The sequence below is a fragment of the Dendrobates tinctorius genome, unplaced genomic scaffold (genome assembly GCF_039654945.1).
Source record: "Dendrobates tinctorius isolate UK_male_01 unplaced genomic scaffold, ASM3965494v1 ptg000196l, whole genome shotgun sequence".
In the NCBI taxonomy this organism is placed as follows: Eukaryota; Metazoa; Chordata; class Amphibia; order Anura; family Dendrobatidae; genus Dendrobates; species Dendrobates tinctorius.
In genome coordinates this window covers 29,260,846-29,287,361 of record NW_027361863.1, presented here as the reverse complement: position 1 = coordinate 29,287,361, position 26,516 = coordinate 29,260,846, and the positions used below count along the sequence as shown (strand labels likewise).

At 41.4% G+C, this 26,516-nt stretch overlaps 1 protein-coding gene across 1 annotated transcript in view; it reads right to left on the bottom strand.

Annotated features, from left to right (window-relative positions):
- RBM20 (RNA binding motif protein 20) overlaps positions 1-26,055 on the bottom strand; it is a 406,997-nt gene extending 380,942 nt beyond the window's left edge. The window contains exon 1 of the mRNA XM_073553101.1: positions 25,943-26,055. Coding sequence (XP_073409202.1) covers positions 25,943-26,028 — 86 coding nt within the window. The 5' untranslated portion in view covers positions 26,029-26,055. The remainder of the gene's footprint in view (positions 1-25,942) is intronic.
- Between the last annotated feature and the right edge of the window lie 461 nt (positions 26,056-26,516).

The following is a 26,516-nucleotide window of genomic DNA, read 5'->3' as shown; positions in this document are numbered from 1 at the left end:
AAATTTCCTTATTTTTGAAAGAAAAGCAGTTTTTTTCCAATGAAGCTAACATTAAATGATTCAGAAATACACTCTATACATTGTTAATGTGGTAAATGATTATCCTATGTGCAAACGTCTGGTTTGTAATGCAATGTCATCATAGGTGTATAGAGGCCCATTTCCATCAACCATCACTCCAGTGTTCTTATGGTACTTTGTGTTTGCTAACTGTGTAAGAAGGCTAATGGAGGGTTAGAATACCCTTGAAAACCCTTGTGCAAGCATGTTAGCACAGCTGAAAACAGTTTGGCTGATTAGAGAAGCTATAAACCTGACCTTCCTTTGAGCTAGTTGAGAATCTGGAGCATTACATTTATTGGTTCCATTAAGCTCTCAAAATGGCCAGAAAAAAAGAACTTTCATGTGAAGCTCGACAGTCTATTCTTGTTCTTAGAAATGAAGGCTGTTGTGAATTCTCTTAATCTGACTTCTGAGTTGGTGCTTCCTCTGGTGGTTACTGCGGGTAGTGGAGCTGGCCGGGTTGAGAGAAGTCTGCCACCTGACGACGATGATTGGACGTCAGGGATTACTGACTGGGAGGATATAAGTGAGCAGGCTTCCCTCAGTTGCTGCTGATGATTAGCTTCTTCCTGTGCATTTTGAGGTCTGCTGTCTCCTGCCTGATCCTGCATTTATCAGTTAAGTTGTACATTTACTAATCCTTTGCATCTGATCTGGTTTTGCCTCTTTCTGCTTTGCTGTGAGGATTCAGCGTGCTCCCTGCTGGGGCAGTGCTGGACCCTGCTCCATATGTTACAGCTTGTGTCAGTTTGTTCAGTCCCCTGTTATATTAGTCTCTTTTGCATTGCTGCCAGTTCACATCAGAATGCTGATATCGCGGGGGAGAGGTCGTGAGACCTCAGTGTTTTTTGTACATCAGACGTGTTGGATTTTTTAGGGTTTTGCATGATTGCAGACAGTGTCTTTCCTTTCCTATCCTATCTAGACAGTTTGGGCCCCATCATTTGCTCAGCCTATTTTCTCTCTGTGTTTGTGCCTCATCTTGTCTCACCGACAATATATGTTTGGGGGCTATCTATTTCTTTGGGGTTCTACTCCGGGGCAGTTTAGATTTCACCTTTCTTGCTTTAGGCTTGGTTAGTTCTCTGACTGTGTCGAGGCGTCTAGGGCATCGTAGATAACACCCCACAGCTACTGCTAGTTGTCTTGTTAGGATTAGGGGTCTGCAATCCGCTAAGTTACCAACCTTTTTGGTTTCCTGGTGGCCTAGCCTATTCCTGCCATCCTTCTCGATGACCTATTCATAACAGAAGGCTATTCCATGCAAGAAACTGAAGAATTCCTACAACGGTGTGTACTACTCCCTTCAGAGGAGAGCACAAACAGGCTCTAACCAGAGTAGAAAGAGAAGTGGGAGGCCCCGCTGCACAACTGAGCAACAAGACAAGTACATTAGAGTGTAGTTTGAGAAATCGACGCCTCACAGGCCCTCAACTGGCAGCTTCATTGAATAGTACACGCAAAACGCCAGTGTCAACGTCTACAGTGAAGAGGCGACTCCGGGATGCTGGTCTTCAGGGCAGAGAGACAAAGAAAAAGCCATATTTGAGTCTGGCTAATTAAAGGAAAAGATTAATATGGACAAAAGAACACAGACATTGGACACAGGAAGATTGGAAAAAAGTGTTATGAACAGATGAATCCAAGTTTTGAGGTGTTTGGATCACACAGAAGAACATTTGTGAGACACAGAACAACTGAAAAGATGCTGGAAGAGAGCCTGACGCCATCTGTCAATCATGTTGGAGGTAATGTGATGGTCTGGGGTTGCTTTGGTGCTGGGAAAGTGGGAGATTTGTACAAGGTAAAAAGGATTTTGAATAAGGAAGGCTATCACTCCATTTTGCAATGCCATGCCATACCCTGTGGACAGCGCTTGATTGGAGCCAATTTCACCCTACAACAGGACAATGACCCAAAGCACACCTCCAAATTATGCAAGAACTATTTAGGGAAGAAGCAGGCAGCTGGTATCCTATCTGTAATGGAGCGGCCAGCGCAGTCACCAGATCTCAACCCCATTGAGCTATTGGAGCAGCTTGACCGTATGGTACGCAAAAAGTGCCCATCAAGCCAGACCAACTTGTGGGAGGGGATTCTGGAAGCATAGGATGAAATTTCTCCAGATTACCACAGCAAAATAACTGCTAGAATGCCAAAGGTCTGCAATGCTGGAATTGCTGCAAAGGGAGCATTCTGTGACGAAAGCAAAGTTTGAAGGAGAAAATTATTATTTCAAATAAAAATCTTTTTTTCGAACCTTGTCAATGTCTGGACGAGATTTTAAATTCATTTGGCAACTCATTTGATTAATAAAAGTATGAGTTTTCATGGAAAACACAAAATTGTCTGGGTGACCCCAAACTTTTGAACGGTAGTGTATAGCTGCGGGAGTTGACCATATTCTTTTTTATGAAAAAATTGACTATATTGTCATCCATAGAGTATTAAATGTTTTGTGGGACATTTTTGTGTTATATAACACTCCAAAAAAGCTTTGAAAAATTTTTCTGTATTCAATTACTCATCCATATACTATTAAGTGGTCTGTGATACATTTCGGTGTTACATAACAGTCGAAAAAGTGTTGAAACATTTTTCTGTATTCAATTACTCATCCATATACTAGTACATGGTCTGAGGTATATTTCAGTGTTATATAATAATCCAAAAAAGCGTTTAAAAAATTTCTGTATTCACTTACTCATCCATAGACTATTCCGTGCTCTGAGGTGCATTTCTGTGGCATATAACACTCCAAAAAAGCGTTCAAAAATGCTTCTGTATTAAATTAGTCATCCATACAGTGGAACATGCTTAGTGGGCGACAGAAATGGAAGAATCACGAGATTCCGAGGGAGTGATCGGAGGAATATCGGAGCATGAGACAGGCTGGAGCCTGTGGTCCGGAACCAGCCATTTTCCCTAAACTACCAAGGCCCAAAAACAGGCTGCAGCCTTCACCATTGGGGTTGTTGCGGACTGCAGATGGAAGAGCCAGGACATGGTAAGCTGTTATGATTGAGTAACCGCAGGAGGCAAAAACAGAAATGCAAGCTAAGTCCAGAAAACCAGAGAGGTTGGCAGCTATCGGATTGCAGACCCCTGAACCTATCAACACAACTAGAAGTAGCCGTGGGGGGTTCCTACGATGCCCTAGACCCCTCGATCACAGCCGGAGGACTAGATAGCCTAAAGACAGAAAGGGAAATCTAAACTGCCCCAGAGCAGACCCCAAAGCAAAAGGCAGCCCCCCACATATAATGACGGTGAAGCAAGAAGAAAGAACACAACACAGACAGAAAGATAGACTGAGCAAAGACGGGGCCCAAGCTAACTAGATAGGAAAGGACAGGAAGGCTGCTGTCTGCAATCCGTGAAAAACCCTATGAAAATAAGACCAACAGACTGACAGTGAAAAAGGCCCTGAAGACGCTAGGCTTCAAAAAGACTATGTCAGTACTCAGGAATATTCTGAAGACAGCAACCAACAAAAGGAGATTCAGCTCACCCCAGAGGAATGGCAGAATCCAGAAAAGCAAGGCAAAAAACAAAACACAAATGCAAAAAGGCAAAGCAGAAAACTTAGCTTTAGAGGAGCAGGAATCAGACTGGTGTCCTAGAAGTCCACAGAGAAATCACCTGCAGGGCAGAAGGGCGTCAGCAGCCTTATATACAGTCAGTGACTCCACTCAGCCAGTCATCATTAGGCTCAGGTGCCTGATAATCAGGCTCACTATCTTCCGTCACCAGAATATGGAGTTCACCAGACCTCAGTGACGAAGGGGAAAATGAACTCACAACAGTAAGCATAGTACGGCTCCTAGGCTGATCCGAAGAGACAAGTAGGTGAGCCAAGACCAGGGCTGGAGAAATGCTATTGGTTGGGCACGCTAGCCGCAAGTTACCACCAGTTAGCTTCTAAGGGGGAGGTTGTGGCATACAACTAGCAGCGGAGATGGGGTCCATTGAAGAGATTGGGACCCGTCATCACATCTCGTTCAGCCATCGAGCAGTAGGTGTTGTGAGCTCATTTTCGGGTTTGCCTCTGGCTTCTGGTGAGGGTTATGGAGCTGGCTGTGCTGACAGAGGAGTAGTGAGTTCTCTATCTGGACTCCCTCTGTTGGTGAAGGGAGGTAATGAAGCTGATCTAAATGGCAGAAACCGGCCACCTGAGGAAGAGGACTGTGATTGGACATCAGGAGTTTCTGAGTGGATATAAGGCAGCCGACGCCCTGTAGGGTTGCTGGTGATTTCTCCTGCTCTGAGGTCTGGCCTCCAGTTCAGTTCCTGTCTTCTAAAGCTAAGTTTTGCTCTGCACAGTTCCATGAGATTTTGTCTGATTTACTTAGTTTTGTGTTCAGCCAGTCCCGGCTGGGGCTGTGCTGAATTTCCATTTTTGTCCATGATCGGTTTAATCTCTTTTGCTGTCCTCAGAAAATATCAGAGTGCTGATATAGGGATTTTGAAGTCTAGTGACTTCAGGGCCGTTTTTCCTATCAGACGTGTTGGGACATTTTTGGTAGAGTTTTTGCGGATTGCAGCCAGCATCTTTTCTGTCCTGTCCTATCTAGTTAGTTGGGCCCCATCGTTTGCTCTGCCTGTCTTTCTGTCTGTGTTTGTGCGTTCATCTTTTTTCACCGTCAATACATGTTGGGGGCTGTCTATTGCTTTGGGGTCTGCTCTGGGGCAGTTTAGATTTCCCCTTTCTTTCTTTAGGCTTATTTAGCTCTCCGGCTGTGACTAGTCGTCTATGACCACCGTAGGCACGCTCCACGGCTACTGCTAGTTGTTGTGAATAGGATCAGGGGTCTGCAATCCGCTAGTTACCAACCTCTCCGGTTTTCTGGACTTAGCTTGCCTTTTTGTTTTTTCCTCCTCCGGTGACTCATTCATAACAGTAGGGATGGAACACTTGACTTGAAGACTGCAAGAGCTGATGGCTGGAACCACATTCCTAAAAATGGAGGGGCAACATTGATGGTATAAGGTGGGTGTAATCCGAAAAGGAAGGGAGCAGAATGAATCCTTCTGAGGAATGAATGGACCTGGGAGAGGCTCCTTGAGGCAACTCAGAACGGGGCTACTACCACCCCTAAGAGATCGTACTGTCTTTGGGGTTCCCCACCTCCTATGTGGAAGCAGGTTATGGTGCAGGTGACACAGGGGGCTGTTGCCCATTTCTATATGTCGGTGGCTTTGGTACTCCCTGAAGCTGGACACTGTGAATCGGGCTCCAGTAAGCAGGTGGAGGTAGCCCCCCAGCTTTCCGAGGAAGGAGAAGAAGTGGACACCTGAAGAGGATTACATCAACTACACTTTCAAAATATTTATGTTAAAAAAAAACTGTGAATCAGATGGGGACCAGACTGAAAGTTATAGCATGTCCAAAAGATCCTCCATGGATAAAATCAAGGGATCACGGGATGGCTGAACCCATTACCAAAAGCGCAAACAAGTAGTCAACCTTTCAGTCCGGTCCCCACCTGACTCACTGTTCAGGGACTCGTTTCCTTATTAGGTTTCACTGTTCAGGTGACACATGGGACTGTAGCCCATTTTGACATATCGGAGTCTCCAGCACTACCCGAAGCTGGATCACTTGCAGCCTAGGCACCTGAGACTCGGGCTCCAGGAAGCAGGTGAAGGCAGTCCTCCCAGCCTCCCGAGATAAGAAGCAGACACCTGAAGATGATTGCTGTATTACCCTCCATATCATTTTTTCCTGTGTAAAGCCTTTCTGAGCGTACGAGTACACTAACTACACTTTCAAAATATTTATGTTCCAAAGTTTCTCTGGGTTGAATTTGTCATCCATAGAGTAATACCTGATTTATGTTACATTATGGTGGTAAATAAAAATAAAAAAAAGACCTTTGCAAAATTGTTATGGATTCAATTAGTCATCCATACAGTTTAATGTGCTTTGTGTAAAATTATGGTGGATTAAAAAAATTTTTAAAACCCGCCTGGCCTGGTACAGTTCACAAAATATTTTTGTTCCAAAAAGTGACTATTGTCATTTATACTGTAGAACCTTCTTTGTGTGAAAGTTTGCTGATTTGAAATAAAAAACTAAAATTTTCCTTCTTCAGGTGTACAAATTTGGTCCCTCAGTACTTGGTCCTCAGCAGCCACTATTTCTCCCGTTGTGGCGTTCCCGCTTTGTACCAGCACATGACCAGGAACATTACCTGTGCCCTTACCAATGCGGTAACTTAGATCATCCACTTAACGACCAACACGTGGACCAGCGCTTGTGGCCAGGGATGCTACGTTTCCCTGATAACACATTGGGTTAACATTGTGGAGGCCGGGACTGAGTCCCACCTTAGCACGGCACATGTACTACCGACACCGATGATTGCTGGCCCTAATTCTATCAGGGTTTCCTCCACCTACTACACCAGTTCCTGAACCCCTTCTTCATCCTCCATCTACATTGTGCTATCTCAGTCCACATCAGCCCGGAAGCTCTGCAGCACTGCCTCAGAGAAGTGGAAAAAGGCTCTGCTGAAGCTATTCTATGAGACAAACCACATACCGCAGCAGAGTGATTGAAAGAAATATCAGATCAAACAGATATGTGGCTCTCGCCACTGAACCTCCAACCAGGCATGATCGTGTGTGATAATGGCTGTAAACTAGTGGTAGTTATGAAGCTTGGTAAGCTCACACACGACTGGTGTGCGGTGTGACCACGGACTGGAACTCCACACTGCACATGCTGGCAAAGCACTGTAAGCAGCAGATGCCAGTTATGGAATACCAGCTCCAACACACCCATTGGTATTCTGGTCAACCTCCACACATAACAATTGAAGAGTGGCCATGGATGTCTGACATTTGTGTGCTTCTCCAAGACTTTAAGGACTCCACAAAGAAAGTGAGCAGTGATGTTATCATCAGCACAACGATCCCACTTCTGTCCCTACTTAAACAGTCCCTACTGACAATTAAACATGAAGCTTTGCATGCGGAGCAGGAGGAGATGGAGGAAGACATGAGACAGGGAGATACTTCCCAGTCTCATCTCATCTGCTCAGCGCAGATTTGGAAACAATGAGGTGGAGGCTGAATAACAGCAGGAGGAATAGGAGCTGGCTGACAGCACAAAAGAGGTTAGTACCTACATAAGCTTTGTACCGTCTATCCTACATGAATGGGCTGAGGAGAATGAAGAGGAAAAGATGAAGGAGATGGAGAGTAGTCATCAAGGTGGAGACAGTGAAGTGTTGGCTGTAGGGATCTTGGTACATATGGCCAACTTTATGTACCTCTGTCTTTCCCATGCCCCTCATGTTACTTTAATCTTTGGCAAAAAAGTACTGGTAGTTCACCATGCTAGACCCATGCTACAAGAACTTTGCATCTCTTCTTTCTGAGGCGGAGAGGTCTTATAAAATGGTGCTATACCAGAAGGCCATTATGGAAAAAAGTTGAAAACATTTCCATCAGACAATGCTAGCTGCAGGGGGCAAGATTCCTTGGTCAACCATGGAGGAGAGGTGAGGGATACACACAGCAGCGGCAGTGGTACACTGTCAAAAGCCTGGGCCAATTTATGACATCCTCTCAGGGTCCATGCCCTGATCACCAGGTATTTATAACAAGGAGGGAAATTTTTTTTAAAGATGGTCAATTAATATGTGGCTGACAAAACCAGTGTGCTCCCTAATTCCTCTGCGATCTTCAGCTATTGGGTCTCAAAGCTGGAAATCTAGCACGAGCTGTCCCTCTGTCACGATATATGACTGGCCCTTTGTGATGCGACCCGATGATCGGTCGGTCACAAAAAACAACCAAGACAGACAAGGGGACACCGGGGACACAATTACAATGGTGGGCCATGTAATAGGGAACGGGGGAATGGACACCTCCTGCACTCTCCTAAGGAGGTGCCCTGAACTCTCCTGACGTTCCCTATACAGGTTCTTTCAACCTGTCGCCGACCAGGATACCTCAGCCCTCACTTGGCCTCCACCTATCCCTCACTAGGGAATTGGCTAGTGAGGACACTGGTCCCACTGCTGTACTAATACAACACCAAGGAAAATAACAGACGGAAAAACAAACAACACTTAGCTTCCTCTGTTGTCATGCACAGGACAGCAGAGTAAGGCACCCGAACACTGCCTCCAGCAGAACCACCACGGCTCCAGATAAGCTGCAACAGCACTGCTCCAGATAGCTCCTTTGGTTGGTTTGCAAATGACCTGTATTACCAACAGTGAGCTGCAGCACCAGGTGGCCTTATAAAGGGAGGTGGGAGTGGCACCCACCTTCATAGATAATTAATCACAATACAGTAACACCAGCGGCCACAGGGGGGAAAAACCCACCAGCAGACTAACTAAAGATGTAGTAACACCAGCGGCCACTGGGGGCAAAAACTAATATTTACCCCCGATGACCTGAAAGGAAAAAAGTTTATATAAGAGAATCCAGAATCTGACACAGATCCAAAAATGGATCGTGACACCCACTATGCCTTAGAACTGTTGTGCTGCCCTGCCACTAGCATCTTGTCTGATCGGGTATTCAGTGCCACCAGGGGGTCATAACAGACAGGTGCTGTCTCCTGTCAACAGACAGTGCTGACAGGCTCACTCTGATATCAATGAACAAAGCCTGTATTAGAGCCTTTTCAACACCACATGACAGAAGTAGATAAAGTGTTTTTAATGTTCAATATTTGAATGAGGCCCGCCAGTCGTCTTCTAGGGTCTATGGATGACTGGATGACCCTACTTATAATTATTTCCTAGTTTTGCACTTTAAGCAAAGCATTTCTAAGTGTAGAACTACCTTAACTAATTTTTTTTTTTATGAGCATTCCAGTTGGTGCTTTCAAGGGTGTATGGATGACCCTGCTTCTAATTATTAGCTGGCTTTGCACTGTGGGCCGAGCTTTTATAAGTGTATGAGTAAACACAACTATACTTTGTTCACAATACTTGAATGAGGCCCTCCAGTTGGTGCCTTCACAGGTGTATGAATGACCCTGCTTGTAATTTTGGGCAGGATTTGCCATTTAATGCATAGCCTTTGAGTTTGGGAGTACCATTACAATTAGAACAGAATGTGTATGAGGTCTTCTTTCATGTTTAATACAGGGTGTATCTGAATCCCTTATTTTTGGTAGTTCTTGGTCCCTTCATAAATTACACTGAAATTTCCATTTTTTTTAATTAAAATTTCAATTGTGGTTTGCTTAAATTATATTTTTTTAAAAAATACTTTTTAAATTTTGCCTTATATACAAGTCATTATACAGGAAAAATTGTTTCTTAACATTTTTTTCCTGTAAAATGCAATTTCTCGTCAGTTTGGAATGTTTTATTGTCAGTCCTTACAGTGGAGTGGAAGTGTGACACCATTGTTCACAACAGCAATCTGGGAGTCAGAGATGCTTCTAGGGGTCTTCCCTATGTTGTTCTTCCATTGAGCACTTTTTCCATCCATTTCAACATTTTTTCCTGCTCCTAAATCTCTTTGTAGGATCTGCAGGAAAAAGGCTGGGATTTCCCATTGACTCCCCCTCAAAACGAGCACCCAAGCATTAGAAATTGCTCGGTTCGAGTAACAAGCATCCCAGCATTTTAGTGCTCACTCATCTCTAATTATCAGTTATCATCAATGATCACTATGGACATAATAAATCTAATATCCATCAAATTTCTGTCAAGTAAATGCAAAGCTCAGTCTCAGGAGAAGGAGGGGTCGGCAGAATGTGTAGAAATAAGGTTCAATTTTAAGAGAATGAAATAACAGTAACTTAAGATTTCACTTTGTCTCCAAGGACAGAAGGTGTTCATGGCTCTTCAGTGGTGTCAATAATAAAGCCTTCACACTAATGGAGTAGCCCCTCTGATACCTGGGCTAATGGGTTAATCCCCCTCACACACTGAGCAGAATTTCCTGCCGAGTATTGCTGAGGATTACGAGGGCTAATTATGGATCATTTAGTGACATGTGGCATACACATGAAAGAATGCGAGGAGGGTGCCGGAATTCACTACTACATGTTAATCCTCTAGCAAGTAAGATGACCCATCCGTATCGGGATCTCTAAGAGGAAGTTGGATTTTTTTTAACCTAAATTAAACCTGAACTATGATTATTTAGAAGTTTCTGTTAAAGAGGTTTTCTAGGCAGTGAAAAATAATTTTAAAATGCACATACAGTTTATAAAAATTAAAGCAATACTCGCCTTCAGCGATCGCCCACAACTCATGTCCCAAAACACTCTGGTCCCCACTGGTCCATTCTTTCTGGTTCCAGCCGTGACACACCTGAAGTTGGCCCAAAAAGCGCTGCAGCCAGGGGATGGCAGAGCGGAAATACATGCAATTTCTCATGTGTTGAGAACAGGACCAGAAGGTGCAAAGCAACAATATAAAATAAGGGTGATTATGGCTTCTTTTTTTTTTTCTTTAAACAGTTTCAACCATTGTAAAAAATATTTGAGAGCCCTTTTAATCAAAATCTTGGTTTATTACATTAATTCTCTAAGATATTTTTACAGTGGGCCTATATATATATATATATATATATATATATATATGTAGTAATTTGTAGTATATAAATTAGTATACAAATTGTATTAAAAAAATATACCAGTAGTCATATTTTTTTTTACCTTGTAACCTATGTAACATTATTAGGGCTCGTGCAAGCGACCTTATTTTCGGACGGAGTGCTATCTGCTAAAAAACAGATGGCACTAAGACCAATGTTATTCATTGGGCAGTGCAGATGAACAATTTTTTTTTTTCACTAAACGAATCTGCATGTGAAAAAAAATGCAGCATGCACAATTTTTCTCCAAAAATGAGATGGGACTCTAGTCTATGATTGTTAGAAAAAATTGAATTCCATACGGAGATACAGAATAACATCCAATTGTTACGGACACATTGCAATTCTATAACATAGGAAACTGTAAATGGTCCAGGAGAGCAGATATAACTGCTGGCTTCTCAGACACATTGTTCCCGAACACATCACACTATGTAAGGTTGGTATTTTATGTTTTTAGTCATCGCAATTGTTAATTTAGCATGTTTTATGAATTGATAGTGCAAAGTTTATGAATATTTCATAGAAATAAGTAAGGTTTTCTTACAAATGAAATTGTGCTTCTGGGGCACATTGTTCACTAACACATATTCTCCCTCTTACTTCAGATTATCTGATGAAATGGAGAGGAAAATGTATGATTTGTCAAAACCCCTTCATGTTGATGAAGTGAAGATGCTGTTAGATGACGATGATGCAGACCCCACAATGCATGAGGATTTAGGAGAAGAAAGTGAGATTCATTCTCATGATGAGGTGGAAGTAGGTGAAATTGATTTAGGGAACAGAGCAAGATGGTGAGAGTGATGAGGATGAAAAAGATATAGAAACATTTTATATGAGAAGAGATAAAAAAAAACAAATGCAGCAATAAGCCACCCATGCAAACTAAACATAGGGAGGAACCTCAAAACATTCTCACTCACCTTCCTGCAGTTAAAGGAACAGCAAGGAATGCTTAAACTGAAGCTGAATGCTGGAATCGTTTATTCACAGATGACATGCTGGACTCTATTGTCACATGCACAAACCAATATATAGACATTATAAAAGACAAGTTCATCTTCAACAGAATCATCAAGCCCACGGATGAAATAGAACCGAGGGCTTTTTTGGATTGTTATACCTTGCAGGAGTTTATAGGTCAAATCGCCAAAGTTTGGAGGAACTTTGGGGTGTAGATGGTGATGGAATAGAAAAATGTGGCCTTGTGTGCTTAAAAAGATTCAAAATTCTAATCTGTGGCCTTCAGTTTGACGACAGAACTACCCGAACCCAACGTAAAACATATGAAAGTTGAAAACTGTAAGAAAAGCTATTGCCCTGGGGAGAACATCACTATTGACTAAATGCTCCCTGGTTTTCATGCCAGATGTGCATTTCGTCAATACATTCTGTCAAAGCCTAGCAAATATTAACATTTATGCCCTTGTTGATGCCAGGAAGACCTACACATACAACCTTGAATTTTTTGCAGGAAAACAGCCAGAAGGTCCATACCGGATCTGCAACAAATCCAGTGAGGTTCTGAATAGAATGGGTGAGCTGACAATTGGTTTTCAAATTGTGATCTGATTGATTATCTGAAAATGCAGAATCTTTCATATGTAGATACTGTAAAAAAAATTAAAAAAGAATTGCCGTCCCAGTTTGTAAATGTGAAAGGGAGAAAACAGTACAGCAGTATGTTTGCATTCAATAATGGAAAAGTTTTGGTTTCCTATGTACCGTGCAAAAAGAAAAATGTAACTTGTCTCAATACTTCATGATGATGGTGCCATTGATCCTGGGTCTGAAGCACAAAAAATCCCGGAAATAATTACATTTTAGAATGCAACCAAAGGGGGTGTTGATACAGCTGATCAGATGTGCTCAACATTCAGCGTCAGCAGAAACTCCAGGCGCTGGCCACTGGTCATATTTTTCACTATGTTGAATTCAGGTGGTAAAAATTCACAAATAATTTACCTTGAAAATCGGCTTGAACAACTCAGTAGAAGAGACTATCAGAAAAAATTGGCCCATGAACTAATGCTTGGAGAGCTACGCAGGAGAAGTATGAAAACTATCGGTATCCCCTCTAGCCTCAAGCGGCTCAAAAGATTCCACCTAGAAGATGATAGTGAAAATCCACCACTTCTACCTCCTCCCAAAAGAAGGAGATGCACCACCTGCACCATGGAAAGCGGACACAGAAGGCTTTCTAAATATGAATGTCACAAATGTCAAAATGCAATCTGCCTGACACATGCAAAAATGATGTGCAATTCTTGCTCTTTGCTCTGCAAATGTGTTTTTTTCTGGAGAACCTTTAACTGAAATTGAGAAAATTAGATATTATAGGCATTTTTCTAACCCTGAACTCTTTAGTGAAGGCATTGTTCCTGACGGAGGGTTAATAGCTGCTGTAAAAAAAACTTTTCTGGATGCAATGATTTTTTTATACGGTCATGTGAACCTAGCTTTAGAAGTGTTTGTTAGTGACCTGTCATTATATCATGTAATAGAAATATTTTTAATAATAATAATAATAATAATAATAGACACCAATAGAAATCTAAGACCAAAATTTCAAAAATAGAATCCATCAATACATTCTTTATATAAGATGACAGGTGAGCTTATATAAGCTCAGGACAGGTGACGATGTCCTTTCATATCTCTATACCAGGCATTCTCACACTGAGAGGCTCCAGCTAGTTCATGGGGAGTCAGTTTTTGTAGAAATGATCATACGCTGCTCAAACTTTTCCATACGCACACACACATTTTCAGAGAGAACATGACAAACTCACCTCCCAAATATGTGAGAAGGGAGACAGAACCGACTGAGAGCAACTTAGTTTTGGAAGAGAGTTGATAGAAACATGGTGGATCACTAATGACATGCTCCTTCAGATCTGTTCCCCCCCATATACAGTGGGGCAAAAAAGTATTTAGTCAGTCAGCAATAGTGCAAGTTCCACCACTTAAAAAGGTGAGAGGCGTCTGTAATTTACATCATAGGTAGACCTCAACTATGGGAGACAAACTGAGAAAAAAAAATCCAGAAAATCACATTGTCTGTTTTTTTTCATTTTATTTGCATATTATGGTGGAAAATAAGTATTTGGTCAGAAACAAAATTTCATCTCAATACTGTGTGATATATCCTTTGTTGGCAATGACAGAGGTCAAACGTTTTCTGTAAGTCTTCACAAGGTTGCCACACACTGTTGTTGGTATGTTGGCCCATTCCTCCATGCAGATCTCCTCTAGAGCAGTGATGTTTTTGGCTTTTCGCTTGGCAACACGGACTTTCAACTCCCTCCAAAGGTTTTCTATAGGGTTGAGATCTGGAGACTGGATAGGCCACTCCAGGACCTTGAAATGCTTCTTACGAAGCCACTCCTTCGTTGCCCTGGCGGTGTGCTTTGGATCATTGTCATGTTGAAAGACCCAGCCACGTTTCATATTCAATGCCCTTGCTGATGGAAGGAGGTTTGCACTCAAAATCTCACGATACATGGCCCCATTCATTCTTTCATGTACCCGGATCAGTCGTCCTGGCCCCTTTGCAGAGAAACAGCCCCAAAGCATGATGTTTCCACCACCATGCTTTACAGTAGGTATGGTGTTTGATGGATGCAACTCAGTATTCTTTTTCCTCCAAACACGACAAGTTGTGTTTCTACCAAACAGTTCCAGTTTGGTTTCATCAGACCATAGGACATTCTCCCAAAACTCCTCTGGATCATCCAAATGCTCTCTAGCAAACTTCAGACGGGCTCGGACATGTACAGGCTTAAGCAGTGGGACACGTCTGGCACTGCAGGATCTGAGTCCATGGTGGCGTAGTGTGTTACTTATGGTAGGCCTTGTTACATTGGTCCCAGCTCTCTGCAGTTCATTCACTAGGTCCCCCCGCGTGGTTCTGGGATTTTTGCTCACCGTTCTTGTGATCATTCTGACCCCACGGGGTGGGATTTTGCGTAGAGCACCAGATCGAGGGAGATTATCAGTGGTCTTGTATGTCTTCCATTTTCTAATTATTGCTCCCACAGTTGATTTCTTCACTCCAAGCTGGTTGGCTATTGCAGATTCAGTCTTCCCAGCCTGGTGCAGGGCTACAATTTTGTTTCTGGTGTCCTTTGACAGCTCTTTGGTCTTCACCATAGTGGAGTTTGGAGTCAGACTGTTTGAGGGTGTGCACAGGTGTCTTTTTATACTGATAACAAGTTTAAACAGGTGCCATTACTACAGGTAATGAGTGGAGGAAAGAGGAGACTCATAAAGAAGAAGTTACAGGTCTGTGAGAGCCAGAAATCTTGATTGCTTGTTTCTGACCAAATACTTATTTTCCACCATAATATGCAAATAAAATGAAAAAAAAACAGACAATGTGATTTTCTGGATTTTTTTTTTCTCAGTTTGTCTCCCATAGTTGAGGTCTACCTATGATGTAAATTACAGACGCCTCTCATCTTTTTAAGTGGTGGAACTTGCACTATTGCTGACTGACTAAATACTTTTTTGCCCCACTGTAACAACATCTATCTCGTCTCATTACTGCTGACATAAGACATAACAAACTGCGCTACATCCCGAAGCAACTAATCTCATGCTGCTTCTAGAAATTAGATTCCTGTATCACATTTATTCTCTGTCTCTTATTATTATGTAGTCAGAGATCACTTAAAAAGATGGCGAGAACAACAGAAACACAAACTTAAAAACCCAGGAGAATCCAAATCTATAGGTGATGGTGTCACTGTTTGCACTAGATTATCCTGAACATATAAAACCTCGTTCAGACAGGAATATTATACGTCCATATCCAAGGCGGGTAGCGCCTGAGCAGCACAAGTCAATGGTGCAGGTTACGAGAACAAACTGATGGTCCACATGTAAAAAAATCGCAGCATGCACTAGTCTGATCCATTTTTTGGAATGTTATTATCTTGCACTGTATACTGTATTTTTGGCATTATATTATTCATTAATAAAGCTATTATAGCTAGCCTCATGTTTCTTCTTATGTAATCCTCTGGTATGAACGAAGCTCCAAACTAAAGCTGCATAATAAAAATAATTTATAACCTAGTAGTTATATGGCTGGTGTCGCTCAGGAAGACCTCCGATGTCAGAACCTGCATTTTTTGCCAAAATGTGTCCATTTAGAAAATGATAGAATCAGGTCTGTAATCAATTTCCTTCCAATGCCTTTGCAACAAGTCATAGGAAATGTGACCGAAGAAGAGAAACCTAAACTAAGTCCATTCTTACATTACAATTCTAATAATCTTAATGACAATGCGTCCGACTTAGGGTATGTGCACACGCTGCGGATTCCGCTGCGGACCCGCAGCGTTTTTGGCCGCTGCGGACCCGCAGCAGTTTTAGCTGCGGTGTACAGTACCATTCAAATGAATGGTAAAAAAAAAACCGCTGTGTAGACGTTGCGGAAAAATCCGCGCGGATTTGCTGCGGTTTTGAAACCGCAGAAAGAATTGACATGTCAATTCTTTCTGCGGAATCCACAGCGGGTTCCTATCTCCACCATTGTGGAGATGGTGAATCCGCAGTACCAAACCGCAGGCAAAACCGCAGATCTTTTGACCTGCGGTTTATCTGCGGTTTTTGCAAAATCCGTGCGGATTAATCCGCAGCGGATTCCGCAGCGTGTGCACGTACCCTAACGGTCTGTGCACAAATACATCCAGAAACAGACAAATCTTACTGAACAAACATTCATCAATATTCTCTGTTTTACCGATTTCATGTAACGTTCTGTACACAACCAATATTCCATGAGGGCTAATCCGGAAACTACACGTTCTTGTGGCATCAGCTCATCATTTTCTATATAGAAAGTGTTCTATTACTGTGCTCCACACATCTGACAGAACTCAGTTAATGAGTCAAGTAAATCCCTATCAGAACCTTCCGGACCCTACACAGACTTCAGCGTCACTGATCAAATACAAAAAGAAACATATAATAAACGTTTCCTTATGTTGAGCGCATCTTGTGAACCTGTCACTCACTGTAGAACGATAACATTTTCGCTTTCTGACATTTTTCACCATGTTGTAATTATCAGTGTCATATGTAAAAAAATAAAAATAAAAAATAAGATGCAATCACAAATATGATTCACCAGTGTTGACATTGAAAGGGCAGAAAGTCAGTGATTTATTGCTTTGTAGTTACGGTATTTAGCGGCATATGATAATAACGTCAATTCCACAATATAATATTGGAATTGGATCTACTCCACGACTGCTGCAGGATCCCAGGGAATCCGTCAGCAGCCTGCAGATGCATTTTACAATGTGTGATCCGGACCCTACAAGTGGCTTTCCAGCTGTTGGCATGCTACAAGTTGTATTTTCCTGGTGATGAGCAAGCAGAGAACTATGGGAGGAGACTTAATAGCTGTCTACAAATATCTAAAGGGCTGTCACATTGTAGAAGGATCAACTTTATTCTCATTTGCACAAGGAAAGACTAGAAGCAATGGGATGAAACTGAATGGGAGGAGACACAGATTAGATATTAGAAAAAACTTTTTGACAGTTAGAGTGATCAATGAGTGGAACAAGCTGCCACGAGAAGTGGTGAGTTCTCCTTCAATGGAAGTCTTCAAACAGAGGCTGGACAGACATCTGACTGGGATGATTTAGCGAATCCTGCTTTGAGTAGGGGTTGGACCAGATGGCCCAGGAGGTCCCTTCCAACTCTACGATTCTATGATTCTATGATTCTATGGGACTTAGACTTTCCTCTAAACTGCTCCTGGAGTTCACTAATAGATGCCAAGAATAATATTATAAAGGAATCGCTAGTATAATATAATATCTCATATACCAGATTCTCATGAGTCAATGTATTAAGGCCACTACGATTGTGCATAAACCAGACTAACCCTTCTTATGTCGGTGCCTATTCTGAAATGAATATAACTGCAGCCCGGCGGGAAAATAGTCTTCATTTTCCAGAGACGTCATAAGACTTAAACTCGCTAAACACATTGCCCAGCACTTGCAGGGCAGCACTTTCCTTTCATGTGACAGTAACTCTGAGATGTCTGATTGGCTTTTAAACCTTTTATCCCATTCTAAACACAGCTGGCGTACTTCAGTCACCGCTGCCGGGTCCTCGTAACCATTTTATACTAAGAGCATTCCCAACTAAAAAACAAAGCAGCAGAATGAAAAAAAAAAAAATCTATTTTGTAGATATCTCACGGACGGGTCTGTTCTCCGCAACCGTAGTCCTCTGTGTATGATGGAAAATTACTCCAAATGTCTATAATAAGCAGCATTCATCCACGACCTGGGAGTATTATTTACTAGGAAAGGTTTATAGGAGAAGGGGATTTTCAACCTTTATGAAAGTTAATACAATACTAAAAAAAAAATAATAAGAAACATACAACAACCAGCACTATGACCTTAAACTAATAGGAAAAGAAGCATTTTAATGTTTCGTATGTTACACAGTTTGGTCTAGTAATAACTTTTTAATTTGTGTATATACAGCTCTATATACTATACCACATTCACTAGTAAAAATAATCAAATACTAATTACATCAAAATATAAAGTACGTTACTAATTACTAATACTATAACATTCAGAATATAGACTTTTTTTGTGGAAAGTAATTAATTTATATTTTTTTTAAAACCTTTTTACATTTAGAAACTTTTTTTTTTGAAATTGTAAATTGTATTTTGAACTGTCCTTGAATTTATTAGTGTTCAAGGTACTAAACATAGAACTTTACATTAACTACAGGAACAAAGTTTGATTCATACTTGCAGTTTTCAAGGAAGATTCCCCCCCCCCCCCCCAAAAAAAGAAAAGATTGGATTGAAGAATAGTGTTAAGCGCTTAAACTTTTCTACTCTTTATATCCAGTTTGGTTTTTAGTAGAAAAAAATAATAGCAGGTTAGGTATCTAATTGCAATAAATTACCATACCGAACTCATAAAAAATACCTGCTAGAAAAAAGCCTTTGTGTATTAGATGTCATACGTGAGGCGAGATCTCACCCGGGTCGGTTACGTTCCCATCATGCACAATGTAAACGAGCTAAAAAAATACTCTACGCCAATAAACCCTGAACGCACACAACAGTAACAGCTGTATGTGCTTTGCAAATATCTATATAATTACAAACTGTTAACTTCTAATTTCTTAAAAAATAACTTTTTGCTGGTGACTTTAAACAAATTAATTTCAAGTTCGTTTTACTCATTTTACAAAAAAAATAATAATCTACGCCCGGACTTAGCGTTGCGTGTCAGATTTTCTGGAACCGCTGTACTACAGGAAGTAAACGTTGTGTGTCCTTGATATATTCAAAGGTTTTTTTTATGACACGCTACAAAGCTAAACGCCAGTTGCTAACATTTTGAAGTCACTTTATAGATCACCTCCAAAGCTCCCTGCCTTTAATCATGTAATAAAAACGTCACTGTTGTGTAATTTATTGGGTATTAAATGTACGCCGAAGTGATTATTGAGCTAAAAAAAAAAATTAAAAAAAATGTATTTCAAATCCTTCACGATCATTACTATTTATGTTTTTTATTATCTCAGCGGCAGTCGCATTAAAACTTTTTTTTTTTTTAATGGACTCAATAGTAAAGCGCTCCATCTGATCCGAAAGTTTTTACGCTAGTTACATTTTATCAAATCAGTTTAAATTCCAAAATAATAATATTTGCGATTATCGTCTTTAAAGAAAAATCTGAATTAAAAACTTCCAGATTCACATGGCCCGATGAACGTAAGAATCTGACTTAAAATGTTAAATTACGTAAAGATATAAAATGTTGAATAATTACCGTAAGTAAGAAAACTACAAGAGTCAAACACGAGGTCGCCTAATAAAAAAAATAGGAAGCGACATGTTTTTTTTTTTTATATTCCAGTGAATTAATGACTTACGAAGTAGTAAGGGCATAACGCTGGCTCAACATGGCAACAGACGGAAAGTTATGCAGCGCAGTTTCAAAATAACACGATCACATTTCAGAGCCAAAGGAGGACATGTTGAAATCGGTACACGTTAAAATATTAGCGTAGTCCAGAACCATCATATCTACCAACAACCTGAAAATGGGGAAGGGGGACATTTATCCTTAATCACAGTGATTTAAGAAATCAAGTCTTATGGCCAGAGATGTACAAGATGGTACGGAACAGTAACATAGGCTGATGTATGTAGTTGTTGATATTAGCTTTAAGAAATCACATTTTTATTTCATTCATTGGACATTCTTATCATAGAATCATAGATTATGAGAATGGGTAATCCTGTCCTCGCCCATATTAGCATCATCATCACCTTCTGATAAAAGTCTGTGAATAACAATATTAATCCCACTAGAACCAACAAGTGAATAATATGAAATAAAATCTGTAGCCGATGATGGAAAGTAACACTTATTTTATTTTTACTCTTCGGTATCCCAAAGTGTCAAACTCAGGTCTTATTATTAAACGTCATTTATGTGAGAAACGTAGAACAGCAAAATCTGTCACATCGAGTGAATATATGACGGTGACTGAGGGCGCCGAGTTACGTCTCTGGGAGCGTTTAATGGTTCTCCTCCAATGTTTTCAGCTCCCAATAAACCTCAGATAAATGTTAGTCACATTAGTTTTTGCTGATTCCTCCCAACTTTTCCATGGTCATGCAGCTATGCTAGGCCATGCTTGCTTGTGATTTCTAAGTGATGGAAGCCATTGCTACCACCTCTCTCTCCTCCGGACCCCTCTGTCTTCACCCAACCATAAAGACCCTTCTGTCCCCTCCAGACTCTTCTGACAGTCGCTTATCTCTTGTGGGAACTAAAGATTGGGTATGCTGAAGTCCAACAGAGGAAATTATTTTTTGCCCCAACTTCTGCTTTTTTGGGAGGACCCGGATACCGCTCTTTATTTTTCATATTGATAAACCCAATGTGGGTACAAAAGAATGACAATGTACAATTAATGCAGAGACCTTTAGAAATAATAATCTGCCTTTCATCTCTGTAATCAACAATTGACTTTGTAAAATTAAATTTATATTAAGTTGTCAGATATGGATCAGTTTGATCCAGGCAAAGCTTATGAACAATAATATTTCACTATTAGCATATGTGCAGATTTTGTGCGATTTACAAGTGAATTTTGATGGGAATTTGCTGTGGATTCCATCCTAAGCTTTGTAAAAACGTGAAATCCAGAATAAAATTCCACTGATACAATTGCCATGCCAAGGATTTAAAACCCGCGCCATATGTCAGTTTCTGCATGAATTTTTTTTGCACAGCATGTGGATGAGATTTATTAATACGCTGCACATATTCCATTGACAAACATGGACAGAAAATCCAAGGCAAATCTGCAACACGTGAACACGCTCTTAGGTGTCAACCATCAAAGTGGCACAAACATCGCAAAGTGATTGGGAATTATTTTCTAAGTGAAACATTTTCACACTGTTACAACTATCATTCTTGTGTTCTACAAACAATGATTGTGACGTGTAATAGGTCACGAGCAGTACAAATGTAAAGCCAGTCATTCGTGTGAGACCACTAAGGAAACAGTACGATAACCCTAGGACCTCAAATAACCAAAATGATTCCCCTGAAACTTTTCTCATCATCTATTTAACAGTAATCATTTAGTTTTATGGCCATTTTTATCCTACTCATGCTTAGATCAATGTTTGATCACTTCCGGCTGATTTGCACTTTCATTGCCTCGTCATATTCTAGGTCATTTTTACATATTTCTTTCTAACTTGTGTCTCAGCTGTTCTTGATCTAAATCGCTCGTCTTTTTTTTTGTTTGTTTGTTTTTAACAATTGAAATAAAAACATGTTGAAAACTTTTGATTTATTAGAGATTTAGAATGTAATACCGGCAGATTAGCATGAGGCACAATAAGCATACTGGTCGCTGGAGGTTGTGCGACAGTGTCGGCCTCGCTGCCGCTATTGCTTTACATTACACATTGTTACTTTAAAGCAAAAACTGTCAGATCATTATATTGTGTCTAGGTATAGATGATCTGAATATGAACCGACACCTGCCCACATGACCCTGTGAGACTGTATATACACTCACCCTGACTCTGGTTGTAATATTATATCTACACTCATTATGACTCTGATTGTGACATTGTGGACCTTCAGTCAGATTCTAGATGTGACAATATATTTACATTGACTTTGGCAGAGACATTGTAGATAGTTTTACAATGATTGGGATTCTGACACTGTATATATACTTACACTGACTGTGATTGTAACACGGGATAAACACTGACACTACGACGTTGACATTGTATTGAATTGTTACATTGTTTATACTAAACTTGCGATTGTTACATTGTATACACTATGCCCTCACTGACACTGGTAGTGAAATCTTATATCCACTCGCTCACTTGTACTAACCTTGATTCTGATTGAAACATTGTATATACTCACCCTCCGCTTGTGACATTATATATACACTCACCCTCCGCTTGTGACATTATATATACACTCACCCTCCGCTTGTGACATTATATATACACTCACCCTCCGCTTGTGACATTATATATACACTCACCCTCCGCTTGTGACATTATATATACACTCACCCTCCGCTTGTGATATTATATATACACTCACCCTCCGCTTGTGACAGTATATATACACTCACCCTCTGCTTGTGATATTATATATACACTCACCCTCTGCAGTTGTGACATTATATATACTCTCACCCTCCGCTTGTGACAGTATATATACACTCACCCTCTGCTTGTGATATTATATATACACTCACCCTCTGCAGTTGTGACATTATATATACACTCACCCTCTGCTTGTGACAGTATATATACACTCACCCTCCGCTTGTGACAGTATATATACACTCACCCTCCGCTTGTGATATTATATATACACTCACCCTCCGCTTGTGACAGTATATATACTCTCACCCTCCGCTTGTGACAGTATATATACACTCACCCTCTGCTTGTGACAGTATATATACACTCACCCTCCGCTTGTGACAGTATATATACACTCACCCTCTGCTTGTGACAGTATATATACACTCACCCTCCGCTTGTGACAGTATATATACACTCACCCTCTGCTTGTGACAGTATATATACACTCACCCTCCGCTTGTGACATTATATATACACTCACCCTCCGCTTGTGACAGTATATATACTCTCACCCTCCGCTTGTGACAGTATATATACACTCACCCTCTGCTTGTGACAGTATATATACACTCACCCTCCGCTTGTGACAGTATATATACACTCACCCTCTGCTTGTGACATTATATATACTCTCACCCTCTGCTTGTGACAGTATATATACACTCACCCTCTGCTTGTGACAGTATATATACACTCACCCTCTGCTTGTGACAGTATATATACACTCACCCTCTGCTTGTGACAGTATATATACACTCACCCTCTGCTTGTGACAGTATATATACACTCACCCTCTGCTTGTGACATTATATATACTCTCACCCTCCGCTTGTGACAGTATATATACTCTCACCCTCCGCTTGTGACATTATATATACTCTCACCCTCCGCTTGTGACAGTATATTTACACTCACCCTCCGCTTGTGACAGTATATATACTCTCACCCTCCGCTTGTGACAGTATATATACACTCACCCTCTGCTTGTGACAGTATATATACACTCACCCTCCGCTTGTGACAGTATATATACACTCACCCTCTGCTTGTGACATTATATATACTCTCACCCTCTGCTTGTGACAGTATATATACACTCACCCTCCGCTTGTGACAGTATATATACACTCACCCTCTGCTTGTGACATTATATATACTCTCACCCTCCGCTTGTGACATTATATATACACTCACCCTCTACAGTTGTGACAGTATATATACACTCACCCTCTGCTTGTGACATTATATATACACTAACCCTCTGCAGTTGTGACAGTATATACACTCACCCTCCGCTTGTGACATTATATATACACTCACCCTCTGCTTGTATATATACACTCACCCTCTGCTTGTGACATTATATATACTCTCACCCTCCGCTTGTGACAGTATATATACTCTCACCCTCCGCTTGTGACATTATATATACTCTCACCCTCCGCTTGTGTCACCCTCTGCTTGTGACAGTATATATACACTCATCCTCCGCTTGTGACAGTATATATACACTCACCCTCTGCTTGTGACAGTATATATACTCTCACCCTCTGCTTGTGACAGTATATATACACTCACCCTCTGCTTGTGACAGTATATATACACTCACCCTCTGCTTGTGACAGTATATATACACTCACCCTCTGCTTGTGACAGTATATATACACTCACCCTCTGCTTGTGACAGTATATATACACTCACCCTCTGCTTGTGACAGTATATATACACTCACCCTCCGCTTGTGACAGTATATATACACTCACCCTCCGCTTGTGACAGTATATATACTCTCACCCTCCGCTTGTGACAGTATATATACACTCACCCTCTGCTTGTGACAGTATATATACACTCACCCTCCGCTTGTGACAGTATATATACACTCACCCTCTGCTTGTGACAGTATATATACACTCACCCTCTGCTTGTGACAGTATATATACACTCACCCTCTGCTTGTGACAGTATATATACACTCACCCTGCGCTTGTGACAGTATATATACACTCACCCTCCGCTTGTGACAGTATATATACACTCACCCTCTGCTTGTGACAGTATATATACACTCACCCTCTGCTTGTGACAGTATATATACACTCACCCTGCGCTTGTGACAGTATATATACACTCACCCTCTGCTTGTGACAGTATATATACACTCACCCTCTGCTTGTGACAGTATATATACACTCACCCTCTGCTTGTGACAGTATATATACACTCACCCTCTGCTTGTGACATTATATATACTCTCACCCTCTGCTTGTGACAGTATATATACACTCACCCTCTGCTTGTGACAGTATATATACACTCACCCTCTGCTTGTGACATTATATATACACTCACCCTGCGCTTGTGACAGTATATATACACTCACCCTCTGCTTGTGACAGTATATATACACTCACCCTGCGCTTGTGACAGTATATATACACTCACCCTCTGCTTGTGACAGTATATATACACTCACCCTCTGCTTGTGACAGTATATATACACTCACCCTCTGCTTGTGACAGTATATATACACTCACCCTGCGCTTGTGACAGTATATATACACTCACCCTCCGCTTGACAGTATATATACTCTCACCCTCCGCTTGTGACAGTATATATACACTCACCCTCCGCTTGTGACAGTATATATACACTCACCCTCTGCTTGTGACAGTATATATACTCTCACCCTCTGCTTGTGACAGTATATATACACTCACCCTCTGCTTGTGACAGTATATATACTCTCACCCTCTGCTTGTGACAGTATATATACACTCACCCTCTGCTTGTGACAGTATATATACACTCACCCTCCGCTTGTGACAGTATATATACACTCACCCTCTGCTTGTGACAGTATATATACACTCACCCTCTGCTTGTGACAGTATATATACACTCACCCTCTGCTTGTGACAGTATATATACACTCACCCTCTGCTTGTGACAGTATATATACACTCACCCTCTGCTTGTGACAGTATATATACACTCACCCTCTGCTTGTGACAGTATATATACACTCACCCTCTGCTTGTGACAGTATATATACTCTCACCCTCTGCTTGTGACAGTATATATACACTCACCCTCTGCTTGTGACAGTATATATACACTCACCCTCCGCTTGTGACAGTATATATACACTCACCCTCTGCTTGTGACAGTATATATACACTCACCCTCTGCTTGTGACAGTATATATACACTCACCCTCTGCTTGTGACAGTATATATACACTCACCCTCTGCTTGTGACAGTATATATACACTCACCCTCTGCTTGTGACAGTATATATACACTCACCCTCTGCTTGTGACAGTATATATACACTCACCCTCTGCTTGTGACAGTATATATACTCTCACCCTCTCTTGTACATACACTCAGCTGTGATTCTGTGACTTTGGTCAGAGGGTCTCTTGCTGCTCAGCACGTGTTTGGGGGTCGGAAACCATTAATAACCCACCAGTGCCAGCCGCACTCGGATGCAATGTGTCTCATCCCCGGCACTCTGCCCTCTCCCTGCTCAGTGTCAGCAGCACATTGCGCCCTCCCCGGTCCCCCAGCACTTACTTGGGTCCCAGCTGCGGGCGGGCGGCTCCCCCGGGCTGTTCTTGCTCTCGGGGGTCCCTGGCCTGACTCATGGCTGCCAATAGCATTCAGCAGCGGCAGAAGCAAATCCCCCGACGGCTGCGGCTCACATCCACTCCAGGGCAGAGAGGCGGGGAGGGTGGGCTGTCAAAACAAACGTGACGGGGACCTGCTGACTCCTCCTGACCGGACTCCTGGACATGCCCCTCTGCATTAACCATTCCCAGTCCAGGACACCAAAAAACCTGATCTCACCCACACACCCCCAATCCACAAAAGAACTTCACACCAAGACCTGCCCTGACTAGTTAACCCTATTAATCATGGACATTGTAGACCTACTGTCATTCTTAAACTTTACTCCATGGTCTGTCCCCATCCAGGACCCAGCGCCACCTTCCAGCTGTGATTCCGAACCTGTGTCCCCATGTTAACCATCCTCAATCCCAGATTTCAAAGACTTTGGTACTACGGATAATAATAATAATAATAATAATAATCTTTATCTTTAATCACTGCAATAACTTGCTGATTTAATACTGATGGTCAGTTGTAA